Here is a 24,156-nt window from a genome sequence, read left to right as displayed (position 1 = left end):
GCAGGAAAACACAATTGGAAGGAAAACTTGGGGTGAGTTTTGCAACAGGACAATAGTGCTGAGAAGACTATTGTTGTAACCCATGGAGGAAGGACTTGTCTGACATCTGCTAATTTCTGTGCAGGCCAGACTTCTTGCTCTGTGTGACCTGTGCTGCTTGTTGAGGTGCTTTTTTCAGTAATATGGTTTGTCTCTGATACCCTTAGGCAGGGCCTGGATTGGGAAGCATTAAGACACGGGTTTTGGTGAGAAGCAACACTGACACTAATACACCTGCACAAACACAAAGCTGGGTACACACTAAAGGATGCTGCTCCAGACTTATGCTAACAGCATTCTGCATCAGCATGGCCGCAGTTAGGTGCAGAGACCCCACTCAGCCACGATGGCTGTAACACTCCCTGTGGCTTCCTGCCCTCATGTGTCCCCTTCATGCCCTGAGGACACTTAGGCGGTGTTTGTTGGTGCCCCTAGTGCTCCAGCTTGTTCACACCAGCCCCACTGTCCCCTAGGTTTGACAGAGAGGAGAGATGTGGCTGCTGTTGGTGGCCCTGGGCCTGGCCCAGGAGCTGGCTGATGCCACTCCACGAGGAGGACTGGGCCATGAAAACCCCAAGCAATTCATGAACATCGTAAGTGCTGCAGGACAGAGTCCTCCCCAAGGGACCCTGTCCTCTGCCTGCTGTCAGCCTTGTTGGGGAGGGCATGGGATGCTGGCCAGAAGCAAGTTTTTCAGATTTTTCTGCTGGTATCTCTCATTGCATGCCCCCAGCCTGAAGCTGGCCACTCTGGCTGTCCTCCAGCGTAGATGGGCCTGCAGGTGCATGTGAAGGTGACACCAGGCCATGACAGCATATTGTAGGTGGCACTGAGTCAGCCTCAGCATGCTGGACACGAGCAGGTTGCCTCTTCCATTGACATTCTGTCCCTGCAGTGAGGAGATCCACTTCCAAGGGTACCCCAGTGAGGAGTATGATGTGCTGACTGACGATGGCTATTTCCTCAGTGTGAACCGGATTCCCCATAGCAGAGGCAACACTGGGGACTCAGATGAGGTTGGTTTCACCAGGCAAGTAATTATGAACCTGTTCAGAGACAAAACTATGTACAGGAGGAAACTGGTGCAAAGCATACTTCCCTGGGGCAAACCCTCAGCGCTGGATCACAGTTTCCTGACATCTCAGAGCCAGGGATCTCAAATACTCACTGAGATGCATGAGAATATTTTCTTTCCATCTGGGAAGGAGTTTTCTTGTGTGAAGTATCTGATTTCTTCTTGTTCAGGATCCAGGTCACCTGTGCTGATAGTGCATGGGTTCAGTTTAGATGGTGGTGACTGGGTGGACAATCTCCCTGATAGCACCCTGGGCTTCATCCTGGTGAACGCAGGGTATGACATATGGATTGGAAACTGCCAGGGCAACAGCTGGTCCCAGCATCACCTGAACCTCTCTGTAGACCAGGAGGAGTTTTGGGACTTCAGGTGAGGAAGAGCATGAGGATGAGGCCAGGAAACAGGGCTGCTGGTGTCACCCACACGAAATCCCTGGGAGGCTGCAGACAGCTGGAGGGTGGCAAACGGGCATCCCTTCCAGCTTCTCATTTGCTTTCCAGCTTCCATGAGATGGCCATGTATGATGTCCCAGCCGTGGTGGCCTTCATCCTGCAGCACAACAGGCAGGAGAAGCTAGTCTACATTGGCCATGCTCAGGGCAACTCTCTGGGTGAGTGGGAAAAAGGAGCTGGCCGTGCAGAGTTTACTACGTGTTATGCCTTACTGTAGCTTCAGATATGCTCCCCTTCCCCCTTCTCTTCCAGCAGAAGTTCATATGTTCAGAGGAAAAGATCACTTGTTCCCACCTACCCCAGCTCTGAGATGCTAGTCGGACAAAGGAGCCACCACCTCCTTCTAAAGGCTCATTTTCTAGCAAACAAACAAACAAACAAACAAAAACACATTAAACAAAGTCCCAGATCAGAGATATCCTCAGTGAGTCAGGCATTGTGACATATATGGCATCATTGTTGCTGCTGGGGTTATTGTTGTGATCTTTTGCTGTTTTTCAGGCTTCGTAGCATTTTAGAGCATGCCACATGTCATGAGGACAGGCCCGAAAGAAAAAAAAAAGAAGGGAAAAGAGAAAAAAAAAATTGTCAGGGGGGTAGGGGCCGGCCCCGAGTGGTCCGGCAGCTAAAGCGGCAGGGAAGCTGTGGACCCACACCCTGGGGAAAACAAAGGGCAGAGGGGAAAGGTAGGGAACTCGTAGGCAGATCGAAAACAAAACAGTGGCACCAATCTGAGGAGGAACAACTAATTTTACTAAATATATTGAAATTGAGGCCAGTAAAATCAGAACAGAGAGTTTACAAGCTGAGATTCTTACACAGTAAACTGCAGGAGGACCACGTGCTTCTCCGCCAGGCAGGAAGGTACAGACCCCAAGTCTCCCAGGCAGCTTCACCACCTCCTCGAATGCAAAGACCCCTGGGGAGTGCACCTCCTCCCCCCCCCTCGGAGGACCACACACCAAAAAAGGCAGTTTGCAGTAACCAGGGAATTAACTCTAACTGCCAGTGCTGTACATGATGTTATGATGTGGAATACCGACAACAAAAATCACAAAACCATGACACCACACTTGGCTGAGAAAATCAACCTGTTCTTTGCTTTGGCTCCTCTTTACACCTTTCATCATGTTAAAGGCCCTGTGTTAAAGATTGCGTATTTACCAGATGCACTGTTGAAGGTATGCAAATATTTTTCTTGCTATTCCCATGCATACTCCCAATGAATTAATGAAATCCAAGTGCTTTTGGCAAGTCACATCCTCCATGTTGTGATAGCTCTCCAGTTGTGATTCACTGAGACTACACCTGCACCTGGTCTTGAAGATCCCACACAACAGTGGTGTCCCTCTCTTTCCAACTGAATGCACCCAGATTTCACTCTAAACGACCCATACTTGTCCAACATTATTGTTTTTAAACAGAGGGGAAGATGAATTATATGAATCTGGCCATCTTAGGCAGAACTTTTGGAACACCAAGACAATTGGGACAACAGCGTGGGGTGGAAAGGACAATGATGGCTTCATGCGGTTCTGAGGCTCAGATGTGACTACGGGGCAGCATGCTCATGAGACTGGCTGGCTCAACTGTGTCCCCGACCTTACTGAGTAGCTACTTGTCAACACTGTCTGAGGTCAAGAGGTTCCTGTGAGGAGAGGACATGTGTTGCAGGAGATGTGGTAAGCTGTTTCTTCCACTCTTGCAGACAATATTTGGAACAAAACAACTGACCCAGGTGGGAAGGAAAGAGAGAGCCATTCTTGCTAAGACATGCAGCAATATGCTAACAGCTGAAGTTTGTGAAGATGAGATCTTCCTTATTGGTGGATACAACAAGAAGAACTTGAATGCAGTAGGTGTATCAGCTTATCTAGGTCACAGTGACTCACATACCATTTCCAGTTTCCCTGAGCTTTTCCTAGACAAATGGAAGCAGATAGTGAGATTCAAAAACAAGGGTTTCCTCAGTCCTGGAAAGCACTGTCAGGTGCTTTTCTCCTAGCCTGCCCTGGGTATGATATCGATTATGCACCAAACAAAAACATCTTTCTTGATGTAAGATGAAGCTATGCTTGAGTGCATTATCTCCATAATTAGCAATACAAGAATAAGTATAAAAACAAAAAAATAAGGTGTAAACATCACTGTTCAAGGCAGTAGTTATTTGGAGGTTTCTTACAGTGCTGTTCACTGTGTTGGGGTGTTAAGCCCCAAAAGTGCCGCTGTAGGTAAGAATCAGTTGTGGTTTTATCTACAAATGCAAGGTAACTCCCACCTTATTTCCTGCTGGCCTGCGACAAGTTTGCAGAAAAAAAAATTGACTGGACCAGTTGTATCTCCATTTTAAAATGATGGTTTATGACATATCTTTAAAAGCAGCTACTCATCTCTGAATAGAGTAAAGCTGCTTTCACATATAAAAATTACATAGCAGTTACAAGACAAAATTATCTTTTCTTTCTTTTCTTTCTTTCTTTTGTTTTTTGCCAAGACAGATTTTCATCATTCTCAATTCACTTAGAAATACTTCCTTTTTTTTCTGCAGAATCGACTGGATGTATACCTAGCTCATTTTCCAGACTATACATCAGTATACACTCTTCTCCACTGGGGACAGGTAGATAATCTGATTTTATAATTACTGTAACAAATGTCTTTTAGTCTTTGAATATGATATTTTAAAATGTCGCTTCATTCACCCTAGAAACGGATAAGGAAATAGGGAGTGACAAAGCCAATAAAAGTTCATTTGAAATTACTACACCAACGTGTAGTAGCCAAGTAGTGAAGATGTCTGGTCCAGTCCTGGGTAAGCAGCCTATGGAGGTATTTTTGGGATGCTCTCTTTGCTCCAGTGTGCCTGATCCAGGGTACTTGTAACCTGCTTGGAGTTCTTAAAGCACATGCAAGGTGAAGACATGATCTGGTACAGTTAGCATGGCTTCACCGAGGGCAGATCATACCTGACCAATGTTGTGGCCTTCTATGATGGAGTGACAGCACAAGTAGACAAAGGAAGAGCAAGTGATGTCATCTACTTGGACTTTTGCAATTCCTTTGATATGGTCCCACATCACATTCTTATCTCTAAATTGTGAAAATGTGGATTTGAAGGCTGGACTATTCAGTGGATAAAGAACTGTTTGGATGGTCATATACAGAGTGTTGCGGTCAATGTCTCTACGTCCAGATGGAGGTTTGTAAAGAGTGGTGCCCCCAAGGGGTCCATCTTCAGACTGCTGCTCTTCAAGATCTTTATAAATGACATGGTGGGATTGAGTGCATCCTCAGCAAGTTGATGACACTAAGCTGAGTGGTGCAGAAAAAAGAGATGCCATCCAAAGAGACCTGAACAAGTTTGAGAAGTGGGCCCATGGGCCCACATGAATATAGTGAGGTTCAACAAGGCCAAGTGCAAAGTCTTGCTCTTGGGTCAGGGCAATCCCTGACAGAGAAGGACTCATTGAGAGCAGCGGAGCAGCCCTGTGGAGAAAGACCTGGGGAACCTGGTTGGGCTTGCATCGTAGGCTCCATCAACAGGGGTGGGGCATGGCCAGCAGGGTGAGGCAGGTGATTGTCTCTCTTTGCTCTGCCCTCGTGAGGCTCCATCTGGAGTACTGCACCCAGGCCTGGGGCCTGCTGCACAAGAAAGATGCAGAGCTATTGGAGGGGTCCAGAGAAAGTCCATGAAGATGATGAGAGGTCTGGTGCACCTGTCCGACATGGAAAGGTTGAGGGAGAAGAGCTTGTTGAGCCCAGAAAAGATAAAGGCTCTAGGGAGAAAGTAGCTGTCCAGTACTTAAAAGGAGGGAGACTGACTTTTTACACAGTCTGATAGTGACAGGAAAAGATGGAATGATTTTAAACTAAAAGAGGGCAGGTTTAGAATATGTGTTAGGAGGAAATTCTTTACTCAGAGGGTGGTGAGGCACTGGCACAGGCTGTCTGGAGAAGTTCTGGATGCCCCATCTCTGGAGGTGCTCAAGGCCAGGCTGGATGGGGCCCTGGCAATGCGATCTAGTGAGTGGCAACCCTGCCCATAGCAGGGTGGCTGGAAGTGGATGGGCTTTAATGTCCCTTCCAACCCAAACTGTTCCATGATTCTACAGTTCTATGATTCGATGATCTGGGCTGTGGCATTTGGCTAGGTCTTTACTGGGAGATAACTCACCTAGGACAGTGTCCCACATGACCTCCTGGCAAAAATGACAAAAACTCAGCTATGTTTCATTACAAGTTGAATTTAACATGCCTACAGTGCTGTCTAAAAAAATCTTTATCTTCTTAGTATCTTGGAAATCTGACTTTCTGTCTGTTTTCCTGTCTCTCTTCCCACTCCTCTCTCTCCATCCAACTCTCTCTCTCTCTCTCTCTCTCTCTGTCTCTCCACTTCTCTATCAGGCAGTCAGCCATCTATTCCATAGATCTATCCTTCTATTAATTCTATCCTCTGAATGCTGTATGACGTTCTGCCACAAAGCCTACCTAAGTTACAGCTGCATGGGAAGAGCACTGTGAACAAAAGGTAGGGGCTGAAAAGAGAATTTTCAAAGAACCTGGGTATGACAGATTCCACAGAGATTTTATTTGACCCTGCTCTCACTGGGCACTGCTGCTGCCCTATGTTTTACTGCAAGGCTGGGATGGGTGGGACTGTCCTCAGAGTACTATGGGGACAGTATTCGCCATTTCATGGGGCTCGAGCCCAGGGATCACCCTCGCCCCTTGTGGTTTCATATGGCATTCCCAGACTACCTACTTGTCCCCATTATACCAATTTACTGCCTGAGCACCCTGTATTAAGGTCACAGGAGACAAGCTGGTCATGGGAGGGGGAGAGGGGGTGTCCTGGGGGTGTCCTATGTTCCCCACTGCAACTCCTAAACCCAAAGCAACACCTTAATGGATCTGGGGAAGAGCTGGCACCTAGTGGGGGCATGAAGGCAATATGCACAAAACCAGAAAAGATGGGGGCTAAACAGGATATCGGTGTTGGCTTGTCAATACCATCATTCACTGTGAATATCTACTTTTAAGAGATGCTGGAATAGAGGCCTCCAGAGGCAACACTTCAGTGATCCTATTATAAGGGAACTGAAAAAATAGTGGTCTAATGGCCATGGCAGGCCTTCGTGGCTTATTTTGTTGAGTGGTTGGACACAAGTGAAGAAGAGCAAACTCATCAGCTCTCAGTGTGTTTTGGGTATGTGTGTGGGCATGTGCAAAGAAACAGGTTCCAAGAGATGGTGCAAATTTGCCGCAAATTCAATAATAGATTCTGGAGATAGAATCTTTAGAAAAAGAAGCAGTAGCTAAATGATGTTTAATCATCTGCCCCATGATCAGAACAGATCTATTTCTAGTTCTTGTTAGCAGCTCAAGGACTCAGAAGAGAATTTCAGCATGAAAACCTGATTAAAGAGCTGGATAATTACATACAGCAACTCCAGAAGATCAAAGATTTCCAAGGAACAGACAACAGCATTTCCCCACCTCACTGATAACTGCTCACAAGCAAAGACACTTACCAGTGCCAGTATCAGGTGTGGTGAGCATGTTCAATGCACAATCCAGTAGCATGTTAGCCCTGTCTATTAATTAAATGTGCTAACCAATTGCCTGTAGAGTTGTGCATGAATCTGCCTGAAAGTCTCTACACTTCTACACATCTAATCGATCATCCCAGGTTGGAAGGGATCCACAAGGATCATTGAGTCCAGCTCCTGCCTTCACACAGGACGACCCAAAAATCAGACTATATATCTGAGAAGATTGTTCAAACACTTATTGAATTCCAGCAGCTTAACTTCCCAAACTCCAAAAATTCTGAGTACTGTCAGTCCAAAGATAATAAAAATATTGTCAACATGGATAGAATTAAGACTTGCGAGATCTCTTTGCAACTACTGAATGCATCATCTTTTAACTCATACAAATATATTTAAAGAACAAAGTATAGCTCTAAACTCAAACTGACATCATTCTAGTAGCTTGTGGGACTGGCACCCTGGTCTCAAAGCATCAATTGCCAGAAGACATTCAGTGTGTATCCAAATAATATGTTGAGAAAAAGTCACTGCATGGAGCATCAGAGTTAATCCATGAATAGACTGCCTAATAAAAGGTTTATAACAGTAAATTAGACATCGGTATAGTTATAAATTAGACTGTATCAAATCAGCTCGCAGGGAAATGTTTTATTAATTGAGTAAGCAAAGACACAAGCAAACGCTGCGCTGGGCGGCCGGGAAGTCGCAGCTTCCGCAAACGGCGCGCAATCTGAGCGAGGTTTGAGTCCCGTCTTTACACAGTCCTTAGTTTCTGTATACGTGACCTTCCAGTGTATGCGGGCCGTTGCTAGGGGGTCGGCGTCTGGGATGAAGGTTCGTAGTTATCTTCACCGCCTCCAGCAGTTCCCGTTGTTGCAACATTGTTTATGTTTCCTGATGTCCTGACAAGGGGGCTTTTTATAAAGCAGTCCTCGATTTGCCTAACAACCCTCACCCTGGGAGGGACTTTTACAAAACAATCCTTAAGTTTCGATTTGATTAACAAACCTCACCCTTTTACTTATTACAGGTATGTAGGGTTGGAGGCTTTTGCTGCCTATTTGCAACACAATGCCAAAGCTAATGAGGACTAATCACATACACACTTGAGACTGCACCTTCAAATAATACACTTTAGGTTCTTCTTTCAAGTGAAAGGAAGTCAGACTTGTGTTGTTTCAACAAATGACAAGAACTCAAAGAAACTTCTAATCACCATTTTATATTACATTTCCAGTTGGAAAAATTGGAAACACAATACTGTCATGTTGCAGGGAGGCAGCAGCATATGCAGTCCCACGTCTGCCTTGTTACTGCTTCTTGCTCTGAAACAGAATCAAAGGAAAATCCAGGCTGGAAAGACACCTGCTCCAACCTCCTGCTGAGAGCAGGGCTGCCACAACAGAGCTAGTGGCTCAGAAACCCTTTATCCACAACTGAAGTCTTCTGGTCACCACTGGGAAGCAGGGGTGAGGGAAAAAAGCTTTGCTACTCTCTTTTGCGAAGCCATGTCAAACTCAGTTATAAATTTGCTGAAATCTGCACAGAAGAACAGCCCAGAGGGTTATTGCCCCCTGATCTTGCAGAACCTACTCAGATGGGGGCTGGGATTTCCATCCAAAACTTCTCAATCTAAGTTCATTCAGTGTGCTCAGGATCCATTTTGGTCTTCCGCTCATATTGCAGTTCAACCTCTTCATTTATTTAGAACGGAAAAAATAGGGCGAAGGTGTATTTCTTCCCACACTGGCAGTAATTAGCCTGAATTTATGGGGAACGGTCAAAAACAGAGAGCAGCATTTTGCTCCTGATCCAGATGAGGAGGTCAAAATACCAGGAAATATGTTGGCCTCACAGTGGATTAATACAGATTTACATTGTGAGTTACAGTTTTGGGAACAAGGGAAAACTAGGGGATCGAGAAGTTCTTAAACTATGCACCAACAGATCTGCGCTTTTGTTGTTGGTGGTGGTTTTTTTTTTTTTTACTTTTTTTGCTGTTTCTGAATAAGAAAGCTATAAATTTCTGTTCATAGCTGTTAAAAAAAAAACCACAGAAATGAAACCCTTGAAATTGGAATAATCTGTGGTGAATGAGCAGAAATCTGGGAACTGCTGAGAAGACAGGAAAAGATATGAGTGGAGGTGGAGAAGAAATACTACCTGTGAAATTCATTTGTGTTCAGCGTGATTCCCTTGTCTGAACAGTAATGTCCTCATCATCCTCTGCTTCTAGAAAGAAACACAAAGGGCTGAACCCCTCACCACTACTCATGTTTTACTGCCTCCCCTGGCAATTCTCTGACTTCTATTCTGTGTTGTCAGTGTAGGAATTGAATGTTGCTTCTGCATATAGAACTAACAAGATTCGTACTTTATTTCGTGGTCTCTTTATTGATACTAATAATTCTTTCTGGGGTTCTCTTTATTTCATTGAAAGGGGGGTCTCTGATTGTTTTCATCAACTGTCCTTTAGATATTGATGCATGCTTTGTAAGTAGATGAAGTAATTAATAAATACCAAGACCACAGCTTCTGTATTTTAGACTAAAAGCATATTGTAAGGTTATTCTGTTTTGCTAAGAGGCCCTCAGCAAAAGAATAGCCGGTTTATCAAATATCAAAGAAGCCAGGGCCTCCACACAAGGCCAAATTGTCTCACTCTAGGATTGGGGGAGGGATACAACAGGCAGGCATCAGGATGCACCCCTCTATCCTCCTTCCACACTTATCTTTATCCAAGAATCAACAGGTGTCCAGAAATAATGACTGGGTGCTGAGTAAGCAAGAGTTAGAAGTTAATTAATTAGCAATATACATGCTTAGCTAGCAACAATTTATGTTCAACCAGTATCTTTATGTTTAGTTGAGCGCCGGGAAGATTGTGAACCTGAAGTACTCAGCCAATGAGGAACCAGGGGAGGAAAAGATAAGCGTCGGGTAATAGGGCATAAAAGATGTAACACTGCTTTCTGCGGCGCGCCTGCTTGCAGGACGCCCACCATTGCAATTGCGAATAAAATCTGCTTTTATCAGAGATACCGTCCTGATCAATTATTTGGATATTTCCAACATCAGGAACCCACAAGTACCATCGAGTCAAGCTCCTGGCTCTACACGGGATCACCCAAAATCCAAATCATAAGTTTGAGAGTGATGTCCAAATGGTCTTTTTCAAGCCAGATGATTCTGTGATTATTAGAGGACAACCCAGGCAAGGTTTGTGGATGTGACATGGTATTTAACATGAAATCAGACCACTGCTTAGCCACTCACATTGCAGGATGAAATACTGCTTTGTGTGGCACGTTTCACCAGGAAGAGCTCGGTGGAGGATTATGACTGCCATAATCCAGGGTTTCTCTTGCAGCAGTGAGCTGAGTTAATCCCTGAAGCAGCTTCAAACTATGTTGTTCTAAAACACTGTGCCCCACCTCTTTAGCTTTTGTGCAAACATGCATAAACTCCACAGCAGTGCTGCACATCAACATGTGATCTCTTGGTAAATATCAGCTATGTTTCTCTGCACAAAATGTTCCCAAATGCATATCCTTAAAGAAATATCAGCATATTACAGAGGTCCTAGTTCCAAAACTGGGACAAGCTTTGTGTAATTTTCAAGCATTTCTATGATTTTCTTTTTTGCTTCTGTTCCAAGGTATATTCTAGCAGGCAAGACTCATTGGGCTCAGGTTGGAAGCACTGCCTGCAGAGCTGCTGGCCATCAGAACCAGCTGTGTGCTGGGGAAGAATTTAGCTTTTACTTTTGTTGACCTTTGGGAGTCTCCTGCTGGCCATCAGGGGTTCATCTGAATGGTGGCCCTGTTTTTGGGGTATTAATTGGTCCTACCCTGATGTGATGGTGTCCAGAAAGGTGCCAAAGGCAAGTTGTTTCCTGGGAGTGGGAAAGAAAATTAAAAAAAATAATAGTAATAAAAAAAAAGATGTGTTTAAACAGGATTAATTTAAGCTAGAATTTGTGCTACTGAAAGACGCTTAAGGAATCTTTTAAAGATAGAAAAGTAAACAATTGCATAATCTGATAATCTGATCATCTGATAAAATTTACAAATCCTTTTTTTTTAGAAGAGGCAAAAGTATTTACTGAAGTACTCTGGAGACACTGACTTGAAGAAATTGAAAAATAAAATTAGGTAAAGGGTATTACATCAAATGGCAATTTTATAGAAAGTTTCTTCAGCAGAAGCAGAAGATGAAGAACAGAAAAAAAAGCATTATATCATAAATGATTTACTACAAGCAATAAAAAAGGAAACGACAATGAATGCAAACTTCTCTTTCATAAATAACTTGCATTAAATTTTCATTTCTGCTTGCTCACTTTGTTCTTCACAGAAGAAAGGCTTAGGACAGGACCTATAAAGAATGCAGCAAAGGACAAAATACAGAGCATAATTGTGTCAAGGCACAAATACATGGCACGTTCTTGTGTTCTTTTTCAAGAATTACTCCATGAAACTTCTCTCCAAAGGATGCTGTGGCTGCTGAAAGTTTATAAGAATTCACAGAGCAAGTGTGCAAAGACTTGCAAAATCCATCATGGAATATTAAATAGTATCACAACTGGACTGGGAGGATGGGAGTTTGTTATTCCTAACAATTCAGGCTGTGCTTCTCCATGTATGTAGGGAGCCTGGAATGAAGAAACATTTTATTGATACTTGTAAAGAAATGCTGCAAATGCTCCAAACCTAACCAGTTGGCTGAGGCAGATTTTAACACAATTTGTCCCCAAACTATCAAGATACGAATATGTCTTTCTTAATGGCAACCAGACTTGATCTTATTTCTTCATGAATTACTGGTATTGACAATACTAGTCACTCAAATATAGGCAGAACCCTCTGCCAGCAGCTATCTGCATACACAATCTATTGCATAGATGATGTGCTATCATGGATGATTTCTGTGGCACTCCTTGGTCTGTCACGTGTAAACATATTGAATTTGAAGAAAGCTCTTTAGTCAGAAAATCCCAAAATAAATGATGCAATCTTATTACCAAAATATCTCAGATAAATCCAAAGACGTAGGCAATGCATACATTCCTTAAGCCTTTTTTTCCTTTGGATTTTGTACATTGCATATCAGAATTACAGGACTTCTGGGCTGTTCTTTTTGTAATTACTTTTCAGGATTTATTTTTCTGTTATTCCTCTTTGGCTTCTCAGATGTTGAAAAGAAATAAAAAACACATCCAAAATGTGATTAATTACCATTTTTATTGAATTTTAAAGACACTAGAACCATATTGTGTCTCAGGAGATGTAGTGTTGCTCTGGTTTTTCCCCACAGACCTGTTAGATCTCTTTGATCCCTCTCAGTAGGTTTAAAGGTCCTCCACTGGTCCCAAGATAGCAATAGACACAAATTTTGTGTCCCTGTTGAAGCCAGGAATAAGATAATTATGATGGGATTGTAATTATGTCAGCACTTTCATACTTCTTACATTGTCAGCACTTTCATACTTCTTACATTGCAGATCCACCTGAATGAACGGAAGAAAACAGTTTCACAAAACATGGAAAGCATGGACTGCAATGTAATAAAATGAGCACTGCTCAAGTGCAATTATTATTCATTGGGAATAAAAAAAAAGAACCTGCAAATGTTTTGTTCTAAAAAGAAGAAACGTTATTTTCTCTAGAAAGGTTATTAAAAGACGTGGTGTAACCTCATGTGCAACAATTTTGCCAAGCAAGCAGAAGTAAGTCAGCTGTACCCCGTTAGAAATTCTGGTTCTGACTCTACAGCCAATCTGATGTACTGTGATAGGCAGACAAATTTTTAGCTGCCCAGGCATTAGGCCAGGGTGGATCATCCTACTTCTGGCAGGACGTTCGGCCTGAAGGTGCTCTTGCAATGAGCTCAAGGTCCTTTGCAATCAGCTTTGCTGTGGTTTGTGATAATGCTTCATAAAAGTGCATGCGTTTCCATCATTTTCATAACAGCAGAAAAGCACTTGGAAGCAAGCTCTAGAGGATATGACATATCTGGAGGGCTGCTTTAGCTCAACACCACAAAGTCTTGCCATTGGTGATTTTTCAGCACCACATCTCCCCAACTGCAGTGTAACTCTTCAAGTTAAAAAGCATGCTACTTTCAGAACAATTTGAATTTTCTTGCATCAGGAAGCAAGATTTTTTTTCTTAATCATGCTCTACTTCTGATATTCTTGCCATGGAACAAGAGTTGCACAAGCTCCCACTGGATTTTGCAATGTTAGTTAATGGTCTCAGAAAGGCTTAGGACTTCATTTTCTGTCTTGGCCGGATAGAATTCACTAACAAGATACAGACTTCAGTTTTACAACTTTTGGACAGTAACTGGTCACACAGTCATTACTGTTGCTTTTATATGTGAGATGATGGCGTCCAGCAGAAAAAACAAACCACTCAACTTACTAAGTGGAAAATATCTAATACTTTATTCCATTTAGAAGATATTTGTAAAATGAAGTTTAGAATAGAAAATACTGTTCCAAGAGGTAGTTCTGCTGACTTGCTGCTTGTATGCCCAATTTGCTTTGCTAAGAGAGGATGGTAAATTCAGTGGAATCATACATGAGTAATGCAATCAAGCATGAATGTAAGTGTAAAGGAGGATCACAACTTTAACCATCTGGAGCAGCTTACCTATCTAATGTGAAAACTGTAATAAAAGCTTCCCCATCACAAGCTCTCAGTGCTCCACTTTGAACTCCCTACAGCAAATTCAAGAAGGAAAGGTTTTAGAGAAATGGTCAGAGGAATCATGGAAAAGGAAGGTTCTGAATTATTTATCAATACAAACTTTTTTTTTTTGAGATTTGGAAATATAATTTTCACTATTTTCAAGTGGAGCGCAGGACAGAATGGAGACAGATGCAAAGATAGATTCCCAAAGAAAAATAGATTTCTTGAAAGACGGTGGTTCCTGCACAGGATTAGTGCATCACCCACAGGTATTTTTCCCCTACTGTTTATAGCAGGTACTAGTTTGAATGACAGTATTTGGTCCACAATCCACAAAATCCTAGTATTGCTTGGAAAAAGTTTGAGAAGTGGGCCCACATGAATCTAATGAGGTTCAACAAGGCCAAGTGCAAAGTCTTGCTCTTGGGTCAGGGCAATCCCAGACAGAGAGAAGGACTCATTGAGAGCAGGCTGTCTGGAGAAGTTCTGGATGACCCATCTCTGGAGATGCTCAAGGCCAGGTTGGATGGGGCCCCAGGCAGTGTGATCTAGTGGGTGGCAACCCTGCCCATAGCAGGGAGGTTGGAACTGGATGGGCTTTAACGTCCCTTCCAACCCAAACCATTCAATGATTCTATGATTACCCAAATGTTAAGGCTGCTGTCTGTACTCTACCAGGATCTACAGGGTGAATGACCATCACCTTTTGATATCCTGACTATCACTATGTTTCGACCTACCTGGTACCTCTCCAGATGCTTCACAGGAGAATGTCTGGTGCAGTCTGAACTCTAATGGCACTTGGGCTGCAGGACAAGATTTGAGCTAGTCTGAGATAGGACCCCTGGAATGAGCCTGCTTGAGATGCAGGGTCCTCCGCTCCAAAAGTTTATCCCTGCAGATTCAGTGCTTTGAGGCCACTTGCTGTTGTACTAGTAGCTCACCTAATATTTTATGATGGGGTGAAAAAATACCCAACAAAATAGCACTAATGTGTTACAGCAGACGAAAACAAGGGACTGATCAGAAAGCGCTACTAAAATAACCCATACTCCAGTTTGCATAGAAAAGTAGCTGTGAAAGTTTACCTGCATCCAGTGGATTACATATTGTTCTGAAGTTCCCAGCAGGGCATAGGTACACATCTACTTGACTCTGAAAGAAATCAAGCACATTTCACAACAGGTTTCCCTTGGCTCCATGAAAGGCTTTGTCATTGATAAAGATACCAAGGCCCTTACTAGATTTATCCCTACATACCAGATTTACATTCCTCCAGTTAGACTCAAAGAGCATAGTCACGACGGTCCTGCAGATTTTCAAATAGGTGTCAAAATTGGAAAGGCCCAGCTCATCCCAGGTGTGTACCACCTGGTACACACTGCTGGTACCAGCCCCTACTGCCCTGTGATTCTGTAAAATATACCGCTCATAGCTGCCATCTCCCTTGCAACAGGAGGCAGCAGTGCAGAGCACACCCTACCTTACTGATGCCGCACTTGTTTCTTCTGTGACTTCCCTGTCAGTCACCCCTCCATGTGAGAACAAAAGGAAGCTTTACACACAGGTAGGCCCAAGGAGCTGTATTCTGATCGCCTAGACGGCCAAAGCAAAGCCAGCGTGCTCGGGTATAATGGGCGTAACCGCACTGTTATTCTCTATTTGTTAAAAATATGGACTATGCACCTAAAACAAGAGGATGCACCACGTCTGTAGACGTGCGACGGACGGCCCACCCAGAGCGGGCACACAGCCTCAGCGCGCAGGGGGCGTGGCTCCATGCGGCCCCTCCCCGAGGCGATGGCGCGGGTGCTGGTGGTGGGTGCGGGGCTGACGGGCAGCGCCTGCGCGGCCCTGCTGCGGGGGGCGACGCGGGAGCGGGTCTCCGTGTGGGACAAGGCGCGCGGCGCAGGTGGGCTCGCGTGGGGCGGCTGGGCGGGGAGCGGCGGGGGAGGGCGCGGGCGGGTGCTTACTGTCTGTCTGTCTGTCTGTCTGTCGCTGCAGGGGGCCGCATGAGCACGAGCCGCAGCGCGCGGGACCCCGCCTGCACTGCCGACTTGGGCGCACAGTACATCAGCCGGCGCGCGGGGGCGCGCGGCAGGTGAGCGGGGGCGCGCGCGGGCGGCGGTTCCGCCCCTGAGGCGATCCCGGCCTCTCCACGGCCAGCGTGAGCATCACTTGCAGAATGAACTGGCCGCTGGGCTTCACGCGGCGCGTCTGCATCCCTCTGCTTTTCTTCTGTCAAGCTTCTACGAGGAGCTCCTGTCTCGTGGCGTCCTGAAGCCGCTGTCTGCACAAGTTGAGGGATTGCTGGAGAAAGAGGGTAGTAGTGACTACGTGGCACCTCAGGGCATCTCCTCCGTTGTCAAGTACTATTTACAGCAGTCCGGTAATGTTTAGATGCCTTTGTGTGAAATTAAGTCTTTTAATTACTATGTTCCTGAATGGTCGAACTGGTGATTTAAATTTGAGAAATAGTTCCTTATTTGTTTATGTGCATCTTGCAGTTACTGAAATACATAAACAGTACAGTGAGCATTAGATATTTCCAAGTCCTGCAGGCACTTTGCTGATTTCAGCTCACTACAGATGTGTGAAGAATGCCTACAAATAGAAGGTCTGCAGGACTCGTTGCCCTGTGCCATGTTCCATGCCCACTTGATTCCAGCCTGAGCTGGTTTGGCTCACTGAAGCCACAGGAAATCAAACTGGCAGTTTCCCGTCCACTTATGGAGATAAATCATGTCAATAAGGAGTCAGAGGAGTGCCAGCCATAGAGCAAGGTTGAGGGGAACTTTCCAGGTGATGAGGATCACTGAATCATAAGGGTTGGAAGGGACCTCTGGAGATCAACTGGTCCAGCCCACTGATAAGGCAGGTTCCCTAGAGTAAGTTGCGCAGGAAGGTATCTTGCTGGGTTTTGCATAGCTCCAGAGAAGGAGGCTCCACAATCACTTTGGATCTGCTTTTTTGATGTCATATCCTGGCTGTTAAACCAGTTCAACCTGATTTGTTGAGTTGTTGCCCAAAGATGGTTTGTGTACTCGGCAGTTAGCAAGCCATCCAGTTACTAAGAGAAACTACTGTACGTTTCTATGCAGCATTCAGTTATATGTATTTAACTTTTTGTAACCAGGTGCAGATGTCTTCTATGAACACCATGTAACTCACATCTCTCTCCGAGATGGGAAGTGGGAAGTCTCCAGGAAAATGGGATCACCGGAACTGTTTGATGTAGTCATTCTCACAATGCCTGTTCCACAAATCCTTCAGCTGCAGGGTGACATTGTAAACAGTAAGTGTATACTCAAAACTGCAGACATTTAGCCTAAAATGGTGATTTGAGTATCTTGTGTAGCAAAAAAGCACTCAATAGGCTGAGCTGTCTGTTAATTTCCACTCCAATAGGATGAATCTGAAACTGGTAGAAGACAGGTGATTTCAAGGCTGTATGGTCATGCAATATGACTAAAATCCTATGTCCAATAAGGAGGGAAAAAGCTGGGAGCAGATCTCTTTTGTATAGAGTCTAGAAGTTGAAAACTTCTCATTCCTTCCAGCTTGTTTACTGTTTTTGGCTGCCCCCTGGGTGTTGTATTCCCCAAACATTATCAAGTCTCAGTTATCCTTCAGTGATTAACTAGAGTAAATGTGTTTAGAGTGGATTTGATGTGTTTTCTGTGAGACTGTTCCAAGTTAAGGCATGCTCATAGAATGGCCCCAGAGAGGATTTATGGGGCAGAGCTCTGGATCCAGCTCTGAGTGCTGATGCTGAGTGGAAGCCAGGAAGCGTAGCCAAGCTCTGGGAGAGGCACATGTGAATTTATCATTTTAGCTGCTGTTCTGTACCAAGAACACACTGCATCTGGCTAATAAATGCTCTTCAAGTTTGCTTGCAGCATGTGGGACCAGCCATGTGGCTTTGTTTTGAGTTGGCTCTGGACTCGCAGAGCTTGTTGCCTCTTTGCTGCCAGCTCCTGAAGTAGACACTGTAAAATCTGTGTGTTTTCAGCTCTTTGGTCTGTAGCAGCTCCCCCAGTGCCCTGAAGATGAAGAGCTGACCTTGGCTCCTTGTGTCCTGCTGTATCTTGGATTTTAATTCATGTAAACACGTGACTGTCCGTAACATGTCTCCTCCTCACTAGCTGTGAAAGGAGATTAGGATGGCCAAGCCAAAAGCATGCACTTGAGCAGTATGCATAACTCGCATTAGCTGGAAAACATTGTCCAGCCTTTTTCCAAGGGGAAAACTTTCTTTCACAAAATCACAATTGTAGGGGTTGGAAGGGACCTCTGGAAATCATATAGTCCAACCCCCCTGCTAAAGCAGGTTCCCTATGGTAGGTCGCACAGGAAAGCATCCAGGTGGGTTTTGAATATCTTCTGAGAAGGACACTCCACAGCCTTTCTGGGCAGCTTGTTCCAGTGCTTTGTCCCCCTCACAGGTAAGAAGTTTTCTCATGTTTGGATGGAACTTCCTTCATAGCAGTTTGTGCCCATTGCCCCTTGTCCTGTCACTGGGCACCACTGAAAACAGCCTGGCCCCATCCATTTGACTCCTGCCCTTTAGATTTTAATAGGCATCGATGAGATCCTCACTCTGGCTTCTCCAGGCTGAACAGTCCCAAGCTTTTCCTCGTAAAGGAGATGCTCCAGGCCCTTAATCATCTTTGTGACCTTCTGCTGGACTCTTTCCAGCCGTTCCCTGTCTTTCTTGAACTGGGGAGTCCAAAACTGGACAGAGTACTCCAGATATACTCCTCACCAGGGCAGAGCAGAGGGGATGGATAACATCCCTCAACCTGCTGGTCACACTCTAATGTACCCCAGGATACCACTGGCCTTCTTGGCCATAAGGGCACACTGCTAAGCTCGTGGTCAACCTGTTGTTCATTAGGACACGCAAATCCTTCTCTGCAGAGCTGCCTTCAAGCCCCTACCCTGTATAGATCAGTGTGGTTATCCCACCCCAGGTGACTCTGCATATGCCCTTGTTGAACCTCATAAGCTTCCTCTCTGCTGAACTCTCCAGTCTGTCCAGGTCCTGCTAAATGGCAGCACAGCCTTCCGTTGTGTCAGCCATTCCTTCCAGCTTTATACCATCAGCAAACTTGCTAAGGGTACACTCTGTCCCTTCATTCAGGTAATTGATGAAGATCTTAGACAAAGTAGAACCTAGTACTGATCCTTGGGGAACATTGCTAGTTACATGCCGCCAACGAAACTGCACTACTGATCACGACGTTCTGTGCTATGCCAGTCAGCTGGTTCTCAATCCACCTCACTGTCCACTCATCTGTCCCACATTTCTTAAGCTTACCTTTGAGAAAGTTATGGGAGACAGTGTCAAAAGCCTTGCTGAAGTCAAGGTACACAACATCCACTGCTCTACCCAGCTGGTCATGACATCATAGAAGGCTACCAGGTTGGCTGAGCATGATTTCCCCTTGCTGAATCCATGCTGATTACTCCTGATAATCTTTTCCACTTGCCTGGAGATGACATCCAGAATAAGGTACTCCATCACCTTCCCTGGGACAGAGGTGAGACTAATAGGCCTGGAATTTCCCAGCTCCTCCTTCTTGTCCTTTTTGAACAGTGGAGTGACTCTGGCTTTCCTCCAGTCCTCAGGCACCCCTCCTGTTCTCCATGACTTTTCATAGGTGATAGAGAGTGGTTTGGCAATCACCTCTGCCAGCTCCCTCAGTAATTGTGGGTGTATCCCACTGGCGCCCATGGATTTGTGTGTATTGAGGTTTGCTTAGACAATCTCTGACCAGGGAAATCCTCCTTGACCAAGGGAAAATCTTCCTTTCTCCAGGCTCCTTCTCTTACCTCCAGGGTCTGGGATTCCTGAGGGGCAGTCTTAGCAGTGAAGACTGTAGCAAAGAAGGTGTACAGTAACTTCACCTTCTCAGTGTCTTTCAGGGCACCCACCTCATTCAGTAATGTTTCCCTACAGAGATATTATGTAGTGTCTCAGTTTCGAAAAGCGCACGCTTCACTTCAGTCCTGCTCAAGTTCAGGTTCCTTTGCAAAGTAGGACTGTTGCGCTGAAATCTATTTCTGCTGCTTTCTCATTTTGTATATGATAATAGTAGGACCTTTACCTTCTTAATGTTCATCATTAAAACTATTTGAGTTGAACTGAACAAATGTTAAATGACTATATAGGAAGGTAAAAATGTATCCATTAAAATTAAGTACTTGGTACCCTACTTGCACTTTGAGAGCAGTGTCTGGAGGAGAGTACTCTGGTAAAGGCTTCATTCTTCACTTGTAAAAGCAGCAAGTGGAAGTATTGGAGGAGGTAGGCTGTTCTAGTGGAATAGTTTTATGCTCACTGGCATCTTGAAGAGAATTTCCAATTTACATGACTACGGAAAAGATTAAAATTCTGAAATAAACTGAATTTAATACATGTTTAATTCCCATGCAGTTTTGGTGGCTGGGGACTGAATGAAGTACCTGTGGTATGTGTATATCATATGACTTTGTGGGTGCGTTGGGGCTCTTGCATTGGCTGAAACTGCATTAAAGCATTTTGAAGTAGTGGTAGTCAAGGTTTTATGATTTTCGGTTATTGGTATTCCACATCACAACAGCATGTAGTGTATGTACCTGGTTCTCAGAAGAGAAGGACTACTACATTCCCCAGGGGACTTTGCTCCCCTGTTATCATTTTCCGGTCAGAGGGAAAGATAAAAACTAGCACATCACGAGATCTTTGTTCTATTCCCGCCTGTCTCTCATCCCGGCAGCATCTCGCTCCCCAGCCGTCTGAACGTCGGTACTAGAGTAAGGCCTGCCTTAACTTTGGACACTCATTTTTATTGGATTTATTAGCCTAAATTGTAATTATGTTGTATTATAGTGTGTTGTTTTGCATTCCGATATCTTATTTAGTAAATCAGTTTGTTTCTCCTCAGATCGCTTGCCGCTGTTTTGTTCTCAAGCCCATCTCCCTACCCTTTTTTTCCCTTTTTCCCTTTCCTGGGGCGTGGGTCCATGGGTCCCCCATCCCATTTGTCATGGAACTGGGCCGAACACCCGTAAACCGTTGACAAAAGGAAAAAAAAAAAAGCTCATAAAATGTACTAGAAGCAGAAGACTTCCAAGTATGTGCCAACTGTGTATTTCTGTCCCCTTTTAAAACATTAGGATGACAATTTTTTTTTTTTTCCTGAGTAATTGAATTCTTTTCTGTCCAAAAGAGCAGGCAGGTCCCCTCAAGATGTAATTAAGGTTAACAATTCATTTCACTTGCTCTTGGGTTGCTGGAACTGTTAGATGTTTTTCACAGCATCCTTTTCTTATCTTCTTTGTAACTGCAGGACTAACTTATCCAAGGGAACTCAACAAGTCATCTCCCTTTCTCTCCATTCCTCTTCTTCTCTCTGCCTTTACTCCATGTGAGTCTGGTTTCTTTGCCAAATACGGATTCCCAAACAATTGTTCATTTTTCATCTGAAGCAACAGGGCTGACTCCCCATATGCTAGAGTTCCCTACCACTGGATCTGTTGTCTTTCTCACAACTGTTTCTTTAGGCTAGGAAGTCACATGTAGATTTTGGATCTTTTTTGACTTAGATGCAGTACTGTATCTCTAAATTTCAGCCTTAGGTTGACTGCATGTTGAAGTTTTGGTGACAGAACGAGGATTTCCTGTCTCTTTCAACCAGTCTTTGCTATACATCCTTCTTTGCCTCAGTGTTGCCATCCCTTTTTTGACTATTTTTTAATTAGAGGGAGCTAATATAAAGATCTTCTACATTCTCCACCACTTTTCCTGTCTGAGATTAATCTGATGGAGAAGTCTTTTCACATCATATTTGCTGCACACTGGAAACTTTACTGCCCACCGTGATTCTGTTCCAGGTTCCATTTTAGCCACTTTGGTATAATTGGCTCTATCAGTTCAAAGTTAAATGAAGTTTTAAATTGATTTTGGTGAGGAATTGTTAGCATTAATATATAGATAAGGACTATATTATAAGTGCTAGTGCATGGGAGCAGCTGTGTGGAGTAGGTGAAGCTTTAATTCATGAATAAGCACTGGAATTAACCTTTGATATAGGTATATGGAAAAGAACCTGAGCTTGAGTGTTCACATGAGTAAGCAAAGTGGTAGTTCTCCCCCTGCAGAAATTTAACCTTTTGCTGTGTGAGTCTGATGGTTAACTCTCTTACATCAGTATTCTTCCCCTACTTGAGCATATTTAAGTGTTGGAATACTGTGTTTTTAATCAGTGGTCCTGGAAATGATCTCCTTAAACGTGTGTAGTATGTTTCTTTAATAAGAAAACAGTTTGGACACCTATGCTATTGTTTTCAGAGATACATCCTGAAAATTAGACTCCTATATTTTTAGTTAAGTGAAAACTTCCTGGCCTGATTCACCCCTCTGTTATCTTTTACTGATAGTTCAGGCTGGCAGCAATGAAGTTGATGAGAGAAGCCTGAGGGTTATCAAAAGGGACTTCAGGGGGATTGGGGTGGTTACCTGACAGAGCAGGAACAGAGGTGGTGTTTTCCTCTGTGCCTTCAGTGCCAGGGAGAGATACTGAGTGGACTGGAAAAACTCAGCTGATAAATACGTGGCTAAGAGGCTGGTGCCATCACAGGAATTTTAGCTTTTTCTACCATGTTGCAGTTTACTCAGCACCTGGCCTTATGGCTGCAGGTGGGTTCCACCTGTCTCAAAGGGGGAAACAGATCCTAGCCCAGGGGCTGGCAGGGCTCCTTGAGAGAGCTTTAATTTAGATATGAAGGGGGAAGGGAATAAAACCAGGTTTGCTAGAGATGAGCATAGGGAAAGAATGCTAGGGTTGGGGGGGTGAGGCCAGCTGCACAGCTGAAGTGCATCTACACCAATGCATGCAGCATGGGCAATAAACAGGAGTACTTGGAAGCCATTGTGTGGCAGGAAAACTATGACTTAATTGTCATTATTGAAACATGGTAAGATCACTCCCGTGACTGGAGTGCTGCAATGGATGACTACAAGCTCTTCACAAGGGATAGGGAAGAAAGGAGGGGTGGTGGCTTGGCTTGCTATGTTGGAGAATATTTCAGTGTTGTAGAGCTTGAGGCTGGTAATTATAAGGTCAAGTCTCTATGGGTAAGGATCAAGGGGAAGGCCAGCAAGGCTGGGAGTCTGTCACAGACTGCCTAACTAGGATGAAGAGACAGACGAGGCATTCTGTGAGTAACTGGCAGAAGTCATGCAGTTGCCAGCCCTTGTTCTCATAGAGAACTTCAACTTCCTTGATATATGCTGGAAATACAGTACAGCGCAGAGGAAGCAGTCAAGCAAGTTCCTTGAGTGTGTGGAAGCTAACCTACTGACACAGCTGGTAAGAGAGGCTACCAGGGGAACTGCCCACTACACCTGCTGTTCACAAAGAGAGGGCTGATGGCAGATGTGGTTGTTAGGAGCTGCCTTGGGCAGAGTGACCGCAAAATGATAGAGTTCACAATTCTTGGTGTCAGAAGGGAGGTCAGCAAAACTGCTACCTTGGACTTCTGGAAGGCAGACTTGAAACTGTTCAGGACACTGATAGGGAGGGTCCCTTGGGAGTCAGTCCTGAAGGGCAGAGGGGTCCAGGAAGGCTGGACACTTCCTCTAGAAGGAAATTTCAAAGGAACAAGAGCAGGCTGTCCCCATGTGCTGTAAGATGAGCTGGAAGGGAAGGAGACTGGTGTAGCTGAACAGGGAACTTTTGCTGAGACTCCAGGAGAAAAAGAGTTTACCTCCCGTGGAAAGAGAAACAGGCAACTCAGGGAGAGCACATGGAAGTTCCTGGGATATGCAGGGAGAAAATTAGAAAGGCTAAAGCCCAGCTTGTATTCAACTTGGCCACTGTAATAAAAGGCAACAAAAATGTTTTTACAAATATATTAACTGTAAGAGGAAGGCCAAGTAGAATCTCAGTCCTTTACTGGATGTGGTGGGGAACATGATCACATAATAAGAAAAAAGCTGACATTTTCAATGCCTTCTTTACATTTGTCTTTAATTGTCAGACCAGCTATCCTTGGGGTGCTCGGCCTCCTGACCTGGAAGTCTAGGGTGGAGAGCAGAATAAATCCCCTACAATTCAGGTGGAAACAGTTAGAGAAGTACTACTCCACCTGGACTGCCGCAAGTCCATGGGGCCAGATGGGATTCACCTGAGGATGCTGAGGGAGCTGGTGTATGTGATTGCTAAGCCACTTTCCACTGTCTATCAGCGTTTCTGGTCAATGGGAGAGGTCGTAGAGGATTGGAGGCTTGTCAATGTGACTGCCATCTACAAGAAGGGTTGTAAGGAGGATCCAGGGAACTACAGGCCTGTTAGCCT

General features: G+C 44.5%; 2 protein-coding genes and 1 long non-coding RNA gene across 23 annotated transcripts in view; 2 read left to right on the top strand and 1 right to left on the bottom strand.

Moving 5' to 3' along the window:
- The first annotated feature begins 530 nt into the window (after positions 1-530).
- On the top strand, positions 531-4,207 carry LOC110390480 (lipase member M-like). The gene is given in 8 exon segments (XM_021381805.1): positions 531-638; positions 939-1,059; positions 1,285-1,483; positions 1,615-1,724; positions 2,068-2,094; positions 2,638-2,747; positions 3,275-3,421; positions 4,115-4,207. Coding segments are annotated over 8 exon segments (915 nt in total).
- Positions 4,208-12,342: 8,135 nt separating this feature from the next.
- Positions 12,343-15,917, bottom strand: LOC110390508. Of its 4 annotated transcripts, XR_002433769.1 has the most exons (5): positions 15,297-15,434; positions 15,074-15,122; positions 14,902-14,968; positions 13,775-13,842; positions 12,343-12,627 (listed from the first exon to the last, which is right to left on the bottom strand). It is a non-coding gene; the product is annotated as an uncharacterized LOC110390508 (long non-coding RNA). The 4 variants fall into 4 exon arrangements; XR_002433768.1 differs by lacking the exons at positions 15,074-15,122; positions 15,297-15,434 and adding an exon at positions 15,787-15,917; XR_002433771.1 differs by lacking the exons at positions 15,074-15,122; positions 15,297-15,434 and adding an exon at positions 15,500-15,595.
- Positions 15,357-24,156, top strand: part of RNLS (renalase, FAD dependent amine oxidase) — a 105,798-nt gene continuing 96,998 nt past the window's right edge. For 17 of the 18 annotated variants that reach the window (XR_002433767.1, XR_002433766.1, XR_002433754.1 and 14 more), the window contains exons 1-4: positions 15,357-15,631; positions 15,818-15,914; positions 16,060-16,202; positions 16,950-17,108. Coding sequence is in view for 3 of the 18 variants with exons in the window: in XM_021381878.1 (XP_021237553.1) it covers positions 15,487-15,631; positions 15,818-15,914; positions 16,060-16,202; positions 16,950-17,108 (544 nt within the window). In the remaining 15 variants the exon portion in view is untranslated. Of the gene's footprint in view, positions 15,726-15,817; positions 15,915-16,059; positions 16,203-16,949; positions 17,109-24,156 lie in introns of all 18 variants that reach the window. The other variant, XM_021381876.1, reaches the window with a different exon arrangement.

The sequence above is a fragment of the Numida meleagris genome, unplaced genomic scaffold (assembly GCF_002078875.1).
Source record: "Numida meleagris isolate 19003 breed g44 Domestic line unplaced genomic scaffold, NumMel1.0 unplaced_Scaffold119, whole genome shotgun sequence".
NCBI lineage: Eukaryota > Metazoa > Chordata > Aves > Galliformes > Numididae > Numida > Numida meleagris.
This window is presented reverse-complemented; position numbering and strand designations above follow the sequence as displayed.